Genomic DNA, 10912 nt, shown 5'->3' with positions numbered 1-10912 from the left:
AACAAAGTTCCAACATTCATATGCAAACTTACAATTTAAAAGGAGATGGTCAACCAATGCCAACTCTTCATTGCAAAAAAAAATGTCTATCACTAGTGAGGATTCTATTTTTCAAGGCCAACCAAGCAAAACAACCAACTTTGGGCAGAACAACATGATTCCAACAAAAGGAAAAAGTCCACATAGGTTGTTTTACATTGTGGATATGATGTAGAACTTTGTATACCTCCTTAACAAAAAAATTTCCCCCTTTGGCAGGACGCTAAACAAGTCGATCTTGCTTGTTTGACAAAAACACTATTCTATCCATTAAGATATTCTTAAGAATATCGATATGACATTCATGAAGAGTTAAAAACAAAGGGTCTTTCCAACCTACATTTCCTAAAAAAATGTCAACTGAATCAATGTAGTCCACTAGATTACTCCCGTAGTTATTTGAAGTAACATTGATAATAGTGACATCCTGTGTAGTACTAATAAGTGTAGTCAAAACATTCCAAGAGTCTACTCAAAAATTTACTTCATCACCTTTATGAATTTCCTAAGAGATGCAATTCTAAATCAAATCCCTCAAATGAATCATGAAATCCCAAACAGTGGATAAAAAAATAGTAATGATTCTCTTTGGGTCCTCAATATCCAAATATTTATGTTGCATTATCTTGCACCAATTCTTCTCAGGACTAGTATACATTTGCCAAACTAACTTCCCCCCAAAAGCCTTATTCCGCAATTACAAATTATGAGTACCACACCCCCAATTGCCTTAGATTGAGCCATGTCCTGCAAAGAAACCAATGTGATTTTATTTTCATCAAAAATGTTGCCTTTCCAAAGAAATTCTCTAATCAAATACTCAATCTATATGATAATAAAAGAAGTCGCCTTAAGGATTGCAACATAATAATTTGGAACAGTTGAAAGAACCACCTTAGTTAATAATATCTTGTCTACAAGAGAAAGCCATCTAACTTTCCAAGCTGCAATCCGAGATTTAATATGATTGATAATAGAAGTCCAATAGCAAATCTTGTTAGCACCCATGAAAAAAGGAAGACTGAGATATGTGGATTGCAAGTGATCCATTGGGAAACCCAAAATATACACAATTCCATCACCCATGCCTTTATCCACATTAAACAAAAATATCTTTCACTTCTGACTATTAATCTTTTGCCTCAAACTATACATGTATAAATTCAATGTCTTTTTAATTTGTTGAGCTTCTAATAAAGAGGCCAATCCAAAAAGTAAAGTATCATCAACAAAAAGCGAATAAGTGATAGATATTTCAGTCCCAGTAATATGAATCTCCTTCCATAAACTCATGTTATGCATGTGTTTATTTAAATTGACCTACTAGGAGCTTCAACCATGACAATGAAAAGAAATGGGGAAAGAGGATCACCTTGCCTTACCCCTTGAGAAGCTTGGAAAAAACTAGTAGGAGAACCATTAATAATTATAGAGAACTAAGCACCCGATAGACAAGCCATTATCCATTTGAAGAAATTACTTGAAAACCCAAATTTGTGAAGAACACTTATAATAAATGACCAACTTACTCTATCATAAGCTTTCATCATATCCAATTTAACTAAAAAGCTCAATATTCAATTATCATTAATGACATGTAGAGTCTCATGCACCACAATAGCCCCTTTAGTAGTTTCTCTTCCCGAAACAAAACCACCTTGCTCTTGAGAAATAATTTTAGGGATGAACTCAACCAACCTAAGATAGAAAGCTTTAGTTGTGATCTTATAAATGGTGTTGCAGAGAGAAATAGGACGAAAATTCGCAAATGTAGAAGGATTATGAACTTCAGAAATGATGGTAATGTTGGTAGGTATTAAAATATCTCAACATTGACTTATTTCTCCTAGATTCATCCAATGCAGCAAGCAAATCCCAACAAATGACATCCCAGGGTTTTCGATAAAAAAAAAGGAGTAAAACAATTGGGGCTAGGGGCATTATCTAAAGATAAGGAAAATACTACCTTTTGGACTTCCTCAATAGAAAATGGAGCCATGAAGACCTCATTGTCCTTGTCTAAAAAATATGTTGTATAGCATCCAAAATTTCCTCAATCTTATTTGAAGAGGGAGGGACTAAGTTGGGTGGACACAAAAGATTCTTGTAAAATTGTTCATCTTGAATATCCTTGGCATCAAAAAAGGCAATGCCAAATATTGCTTTCTTTATTGGAAAAATGGTTAGCAGTCCTTTTAATCTTGACGAAAGCATATAAATAACTGGTATTCTTGTCACCTTCTCTTAACTACAATTCTCTAGATAATATTTTTATTAACAACTTCTTGTACTGATTTTTAACATACATAGATTATTATATAAAATTGTCAAAGACAAGAGCATATAACACAATGATATTTTGTGAGAGGTCTTGGGTTCAAATCCACTTGAGCTGACACATACTAATAATTAATCTCAATAAATAATAATAATTAATCTAAGCTGCAGCACATTACTCTCAACCAATAGATTACCCAAATAGAACAACAACTAACCTAACATATCCATAACAATCTTAACATAAGTTTAATAAATAATAATGCTAATTCTAAATATCATTTTAAGAATTTTTTGAAATAAATTATCTTTAGATCGATTAAATACACCAATTCATTAAATTTTAGCCTATGATTCATATCTCCTCTCTATATGATTTAGATTGTTATGATTATTCAAGTTTTAATAATATTTAAAAAATTAGCACGTCTACATCATTCAATATTCTCAATGCAGAATTAAGAACAGTTGCTCAGTATCACAGTTATCTGATGTAATTTGGTATTGTATATTGAGTGTAATACAATATGAAAAAGAACATACCATAACGTTGAAAAGGACAATTTGGCTGTTAATAAAAAATTTGATTACATTTCATACACTCGTTGCATACACTAATCTTTATGAAAAAATATGGTAAAATTCTACTAAGCGTTTTGGAGTGCAACCAGTACATTTAGAGGCTGCTTTTATCAACTAACTATTTCTGCCAACTGGATTTTTCTGAAGGAATGCTAAATTTGAAGAGCCAATCTGGTCAATTCTGCAAAAGTTGCCATGTTAGGAAAAGTAGTTGTAATATTAATTTTTAAATATCCTAGTAAATTAATGAATTGGACACTTGGAGAGTATATCAATATTGCTGAACAAATATATAATTCTACAGCTGTCAGATCTTCATTCGTATGAACTAAATCTCATATATAATAGAAATTATATAAATGCACCTATTTAACTTAAATCACCTGGCGAGGATGGTACATCAGTTGCTGATCTGGCATTAAAGGTTCTTGAGAGATAAACTGCTGGAACAGGGCTTGGTTGTAGGTCATAGCCTCCTTATACAATTGGGAAACAGAACACAAAAAATCTAGTCAGATGACAGTGAAATTATATCATGATGAAAGTAGTTACCAGATCTTCCATGTCATACAAAACTACCAAACTTTCTCATTTATCTATCTATAAGATTCAGCAGAAAGCAATTAGTAGTCACTACATACAGTGTGAATGCTGTGATGGTAAGGCTGAGAGTTCATTAAATGTAAGGGCATTCCTCCATAGGGCATGGATTCAACGTGAGGAAGGTCAGTCCAGTGTCCTTCATATTGCTCGTCCTGCAAATAGAACCAGTTGTACTTCAACCAACAAGAAAAGAAACCATTCAGAAAGAGGATTCGTTTTATGAGTATAGCACAAGGTTGCATTGAGACGGGTACTGGCACAACTATTTTTTCAAGATAGGTGACAGGGTATTTGGGGACATCAACTTTTTTATTATAGTTTAATAATTTATAGAAGATTTGAAAATATGATGACATTGAGTTTTTCAGAACAAGAACAGTGATATTGTTTACTGTCAATGACTAGCATTGAAGATTAAGTACACAAATTGAGATGTCATACAATCATTGTATCAAAGTTTCAAACTGATTAGTGACTACAAATTGAAATAAGCTTGATAAACAATGGTCTGATACGAAAACAAAAAAACTGAAACAAATATCAGAAATCTTATTCAAGGTCCTGAGCTATGATGATCTTCACAAGTACCCCACTGAGTATCGGGTACAGGCTATGTGTATCAGTACCCAGTACGCGCTCTAAAGGTCTGGGTACAAGCACCTATGCAACTATAACTATAGTGCAATTTGTAAGATTTCTCTTTGCTGTAAAACAAGTATTGTATGCATTATTGTCTTCCTAATTCTTATTTGATTGTCTGATATTGAGGATTTGGTTTGCAGGTATGGCAATTGGCTACATTTATGGACCTCTACCAATAACTAGTGGAACGGAGCGAGAAGAAAGTCAATATGTGTAGGCATGAATGGACCAAATGGTGAAGATCCCATGTTTATATTTCTGAGGTAAGATGGACTGTACCTAGTGGTGAAAATCACATGGTGCCACCTTAATGCATGACGAAGTGTACCCCTGACTGGTTCCAGTGGTAAAGATACCACGTTTCCAATGAAGGAATAGGTTTAATGGAATTTACATCCTATTTTTTATGAACAATCCTCAATTAAGTGGCTGACATGCTTGCATGAAAAATGCACCATGCAGAGGATAACTTCTCTTTGTTTCTCTCCTCTATCTAATAGCATCCATTTTTAGCATTAGGGGGATCTGAAAACAGAATGACCATGAATTACAATACAAATCTCATATTTAAAAAAATTGTTCTAAAAACATAGATGAATAATCAAAAGTTAGACAATAATGCAATTTCAAGAGCACTAAAACTATTACAGAACAATGACCCCAAAATCTTTCCTAGTAGACGGATATTAAGATCAGCAGTTGTCAGTAGTTCTCTGAAAAATGGTTGAGTGGGGTATGCAGGGGTTGTAACAAAATCACTGGTCTCGTTCAGACTATACCCAACTTTTTCATGGAATTTACCATTTTACCAACAAGAAAAAACAGATTTAATGGAAACGATGCCCTAAAGGAGAACCCCCCCAAATTGTCCAACATTCTTGTGGTGAAAATGCACCATGCAGATGATAAATCTTTTTGTTTCTCTTGTCTATTTAACAGCATCCATTTTCAGCATTGGGAGGATCTCAAAACAGAGTGATCATGAACTAAAATATGTCTTATTAAGCAAAGTTATTCTAAAACATTAGATAACTACATCAAAAGTTAGACCAAAATACAATTTCTAGAGTGAAACTAATAAGAAACAATGACCCCAAAATCTTTGCTAGTAGCTGAACATAAAAATTCATAGCTCTCACCAGTTCTCTGGGGCATGATTGAGTGTGGCGTGCAGGGATTGCAACAATATCACTAATCTCATTTAAAGTAGACCCAACCTTTTCATGGTATGCCATCATGCAGCATCCAACCCTAATAGTCTTATACCTGGGGATTTCTAACTGTTCCTTTCTTTTCTTTAGAAATAGTATTAAATTGAAAAAGAGAATGAAATTAAAAAGCATGGGAGAATCATAAGGTCCCCATGCCCCTGATCAAACCTTGAACTCTCCTTATAATTAGCCTATCACTCATTTTCAACTCATAATTACCTCAATCAGTTCGTATTTTGCATTTGCATCTGGTAAGAGTTGCATCTGTTTATATATATCTTACTACTATGACTATAGGTTGACATTTTCTCATTTTGTAATCAAGGGTCTTTTGTTATTATAAAAGCAAGAGATTTTAATTTTTCTATTTCTGCCCTACTTGAATGGACAAATATTGAACATCAAATCTTGGATCAAAGCATTATCTACGTATTTAAACTTGAATCTCTATGTCATGTACAGCTGAACTTGTAAAACTTGATTGACCCTTAAAATTTTGATTTTTCATATATATGATTTTTATACTACCCTCCCCATAAATGGTCTCTTAGACTGACATCCTTCAAACATGACCCTCGTTGTCTCTGTCCCAGGAATGATATGAAAACTAGATCCACATATATGACATCATGTTCAGCTGTTGAAATTTCAAATGTTTAAACAAATTAAGATGATTCAAATCACTATGCACAACTCTCGCATTTATTTTAGACACAGATGCTTGAAAGGCATTCTATCAGCCATGACTGAAAGGATAAAGAAAGGCTTGAGAAAACAGAATTTTCTTGCATATTGTGAATCTGCACCAAAAGACCAAACCAGGGTTTTAACTTAAGTACCCTGAATCTCATACCTAAGAGAATTTAGAAATGTTATAGATATCAAAAAATATTATTAAAATGCATTGGACTGTTTGATCAACCTAGAGAAATACTGATTTCTTGGAAATAAAATGATTAAGAAAATGTATTAATGTTTACGAATGACCAAAATATGAGGACCAGAAAACATGCCTTGATATCATCTCTATAAACAATGTCAACAAGAAAATCAAGCATGTCATCCCGGCTCACAGCTTCTGCAATGTCATTTCTCTGCAATGTGCGCCTCTTGTTCTCCTCAGTATGTAGCCATGAACGCAAAGTGAGCTCTAGAATGAAAAGCTCACAGGCCTTTGAAAATAAGACTGGAGCTTCTGCACTTATCATCTGCCCATCAAATTTTTGTTACTGAGACAAATCCTCTCATGAAGTTTCAATCATCAACAAAGATTAATATAAGGGAGACATCTCATAATCCCACCTTCACTTCTAAATCAGATTTCATTATTTTCTTGATCCTTGCAAGAGGAAGCTGATGCTGTTTGAATTCTGCCAAAGAAGAACCAAAAACATCAATGAACTTCTGCAATTGATCCGAGTGTGTTAAACTCAAGCACACAGACTTAGAGCTATGGGACTTTTCCAAAGTTTTTGCATTCGTTTTAAAATGTTGGAAGGGGAGAAACTCCAAGAATAATTATCATGCAGGGTAAGGAAACTCAATGTGGTGAAATAAATAAAATTATGAATAGAAAAGAAAAACTGAGATTACCTGCAATCCGTCTCATCTCCTGCACTTGCTGTTGCCAAAACCTTTGAAGATGTTTCTGGATTTGCCCGAAACGAAGATGAGAGTGGGTAGACCCCTGTAGGATGAACGTTCAAATTTGAATTAGACAAAATTGGCCTACAGCTCTCTGTTTAGGTGCATGTGAAAGTAAATCATCAAAAGGATTTCCTTCATCCAATTCTTTCATGTGGAATTGCTCTAGTACGGAAATTTGATTTAACTCACACATCCTAATGAGCAGATGTCCACTTTTAAATAGTTCATCTCCATCTCGAAAGAACAATCTTTAATTTTGTCAGAACAAGCATATGGTTTTTTAACTCTCTATACCATGGGGCATGTAACTCTAATGTTTCTACTAAATACAATCAGAACAATAAAAACCCATATTCCCTGTTGAAGAATTTTTCTACGTTTTAGTATTCTACAACTCAAATTGAATTCATGATTTCTAATGACCATGGATTATCATTTGAGTGAGTAAATTTTCAACTCAAATCCAAATTAATGTAACACATTGACTCCAATCAAGCATATTGTTTCCTTGCATCTCAGCACCATCCAATTCCATTAATCTCTACTAAATATGACACCTTAAAAAAGGCTGTACCCTGTTGATGAATTTCTCCTGTCAAACTTTGAACTCAGAGATCCTAATAAGTGGGTTAGTATTTAGACCATGATCCTCGCAAACATGAAATTAAAGAGATGAATAATATCCTATGAACTGAGGATTTTGTATCCAGAATCAAGGATATCATTTATTGACATAAAAGTACAAAGAAAACATTTGAAATCTCTACTAAATACAAAAAATAATTGAAAATAGGCCATTTTCCTTGCTGTGGAATTTCTGGACAGCCTCCAGCTTTGAACTCGAGAATACTAAGAAATGTGAATCAACAATTGAACCATGAACCTTGTCAAACCAAAATTATAAACACAGATTAAGGAATGCATGCCAAAATCAACTATCAAGCGTACTATTTCTTGAAATATCAGCATACCAAAGTTCTGTAAAATCTCAACTAAAACTAACCAAAACAGTAATAATACCCATTTTCTGCTGGAGAGCTTTTCTACAGCCTAGTCTTGAACTTGGGTTTCCTAATTTAAGAGAGAGAGCTTTTAATACACCAAACTAACCAAGCAGATTGTTTCTTCACATCTTGAAACTATGAAATCCTGTAGGCCTTTAGAAAATAGCTAGGTCTGAGTAAAACAATAAAAAAACTTTTGACCTGCAGAAGAATGTCTCAGAACTCGAGCTCTAAACTCAGACAAAGAGTGTCTCAGAATTCAAGCTTTAAACTCAGACAGCCCAATATGCATAGCTTGACGTTGAACCATGTACCAGTACTAACTCAAAACCAAAACTAAGATCCCTCTTAAGCCAAAATATTGTCTCTTGTCATTTGAATACAAGCCAACCCTGCAAAATCTCTACAAAATACAGCCAAAACAATACAAGCAACTATGCCTTGCAAGATAATTTGCATACATTCCCTCAATTCAGGCATCCCATTAAAGGTAGTTTAGCATTTGAGCTATGAGCTTCACTAACTCAAAAGAATCAAAACCAATACAAAGGGATACATCCCCAATTCAAGTATTTTGTAGTTTGAAATCTCAATATACCACAGCTATATAAAATATCTGCTTAATACAGCAAAATAAATAAAGAATATGTATCGTTTTGAACAAATCCACAACATTTAAACATGGGTCAACTTATGAGACAAGGCCCTCAGCATCTCAAAATCAATCAAAGCCACCCAAATGAAAAAAAAATCTCCGTACTTGTATCCGAATATAGCCCAATTCTATAATCTCTATTAACAAGCAGAACTTTCAACCCTCACGCAATTCAAACAGAGACGGATAAGAAAATTTGGTAACCCAAATCCATATTTATAAACCAGACCACGAAGACATTCAAATTTTCAAAAGCCATTATTAGTGAATAGCTTGCCCTAACATTTAAAAGTCATTCGAATAGATATGTCTCAACTGATTACAACCAAAATCTTCAATTCCGAGTCAAATTGATATACATAACAGAATTTATTAAACCAGCTCTAAATTTTCCAACCAGATCGTAAACCCACCGAAACTTTCAAAATCAATTACAAAAGAAGATAAAAGAAAAGTAAAGCTCCAAAACCTGTTGCAGAAACATTTGTGGCTGCTGCTGTAACAGCTGAGCCTGTGAAAAGGTTTGCATTGGGGAGCCTTCAAGATGTGGGTAGCTTCCTTCCATTGCTGTAAATTATGAAGAAAGGCAACAAAGCTCAAAGGAGGTGAATGTGAGATAGAATATTATCTGTAGCTCACCAACCTTTTTATAGCAGGATGGTTGTCAGCTTGCAAGATTTAAGTGCTATAGAAAAAATGACAGCTGATAAGCTTAAAATTAGTAACAGCATTCAAAATGTAAGGCCAGCTTCTGGATTTTGCAGGCTTTATAACTTTGTTTTTCATGGGACAGAGAGGGAATATTTATAGGTTTGCAGGCGCAGCATATACAGCTTGAAGCCTACAATATATATTCATTTGCTTGCATGTCTCGTTGATGCTAGCGAAAGATATTTTCCTTGTAATATATCACACAAATATTTAAGATTTTCCTTTGTATGTATATCTGAGTCACTGTCCGTTGGTAATTAAACTATTAAGAAAGAACACCTAATATCTTATACGTGTATATTCTAACACATTTATATCATAAAATATGTGGAGAGATTATTATGGAAAAGACTTTATCATTATATTCGTTCAAAGATAGTTGTAGGGGTCCCTCGCAAAATCTACGTTTACTTTTATATATTCCATAATTTGAAATGTTAGATTTGTTTAACATTGTAAGGCCATGGCTCTCTTTGATACCATTCTCTTGGACATGACAATTATATTACTATAGTAAATTTGTATATTAGTTTTTATTTATTTATTTATTTTATTTTGAAAAAATAATGTTAAAGATTTTTTAGAGATGAGATTTGATTTTTTTTATTGAGGATGTTTGTATTTTATGATTAAGTAAAAACAAGTTTTGAAAGGATCTGGAACCTTTTATAAAGAACCAAGCAGATAAGTAGTAAAAGCCCAGGAAAATTGTGCATCAACACCAAAAAAGTAAACAAGCCAGAACAGAAGGCCCTAAAACATCAAGTAGAATAAAAAGACAACAAAAAGACAACAGAGAGACAACAACAAGACAACTATAAAGTCTTCAGCAGGTCAGTTACCTAATCAGTTAAAATATTCATGTTCACAGTAAAGGCCCTTAAGTTTTGAAAGGACCCGAAACCTTTCATAAAGAACCAAGTAGAGAAGCAATAAAAGCCTAGGAAAATTGTGCATCAACACCAAAAAAGTAAACAAGCCAGAACAAAAGGCCCTAAAACATCAAGTAGAATAAAAAGACAACAAAGAGACAACAACAGGACAACTATTCAACAGGTCAGCTGCCTGATCAGCTAAAATATTCATGTTCACAGCAAAGGCCCTCAACTCATCGATCTCTTTATCATCCATAACCTTTGTCTTCTTCGAGTTTACCCTTGTGCGTTTGTTGGGACTTTGATCATCCTTCATCTCCTTTGTACCTTGATTTCTCCCCTGCTCCAACTTATCCAACGAATTCTTGATATTCTCTGCAACAAATTTCATTATGGAACAACTTTGATTAGCAAGCTTTTTCAAAACATTCTCAGTGCCCTCAACTCTGTTCTCCAAAATGTCCATCTTCTTTTGCATTCCCTTCACCACTTGATCAATAGCTCTGTTTTTAGCTTCAAGAGGTGGGACTCTCTTTATCAAATTCTTAACTTCTTCAGCATTCCTAAGCACATCCAAGAGCCTATCCAGATGCTGGCCTAAAGTCTTCTCACCTCTACTTGTTTTACTGAAATGCTCAAACTCCCTTCTTATATCCTACATTTTCT

At 34.0% G+C, this 10912-nt stretch overlaps 1 protein-coding gene across 2 annotated transcripts; it reads right to left on the bottom strand.

The window, feature by feature from the left end:
* Positions 1-399: 399 nt before the first annotated feature.
* LOC149547336 (nuclear transcription factor Y subunit C-2-like) lies at positions 400-9482 on the bottom strand. 2 transcript variants are annotated; one of them, XM_089791609.1, is made up of 7 exons: positions 9130-9482; positions 6948-7041; positions 6657-6724; positions 6368-6562; positions 3540-3653; positions 3282-3374; positions 400-786 (listed from the first exon to the last, which is right to left on the bottom strand). In XM_089791609.1, the coding sequence occupies exons 1-7, from the start codon at positions 9223-9225 to the stop codon at positions 706-708; spliced, it is 741 nt and encodes a 246-aa protein (XP_089647735.1). In that variant the 5' UTR covers positions 9226-9482; the 3' UTR covers positions 400-705. The 2 variants fall into 2 exon arrangements, with proteins under 2 accessions (XP_089647735.1, XP_089647736.1); XM_089791610.1 differs by lacking the exon at positions 400-786 and adding an exon at positions 2801-3079.
* Positions 9483-10912: the final 1430 nt, after the last annotated feature.

Source organism: Cupressus sempervirens, chromosome 7 (assembly GCF_028749045.1).
Source record: "Cupressus sempervirens isolate cs-2001-9-10 chromosome 7, ASM2874904v1, whole genome shotgun sequence".
Classification (NCBI taxonomy): domain Eukaryota; kingdom Viridiplantae; phylum Streptophyta; class Pinopsida; order Cupressales; family Cupressaceae; genus Cupressus; species Cupressus sempervirens.
This window is presented reverse-complemented; position numbering and strand designations above follow the sequence as displayed.

Coding starts and splice junctions, on each gene's coding strand:
- LOC149547336 (XM_089791609.1), bottom strand. CDS start 9,225: ATGGAAGGAAGCTACCCACATCTTGAAGGCTCCCCAATGCAAACCTTT. Junction 3,654..6,367: donor TTTATAGAGATGATATCAAG/GCATGTTTTCTG, acceptor TTCTATTTGCAG/GACGAGCAATATGAAGGACA. Junction 787..3,281: donor TGATGTACCATCCTCGCCAG/GTGATTTAAGTT, acceptor GTTTCTTTGCAG/GACATGGCTCAATCTAAGGC.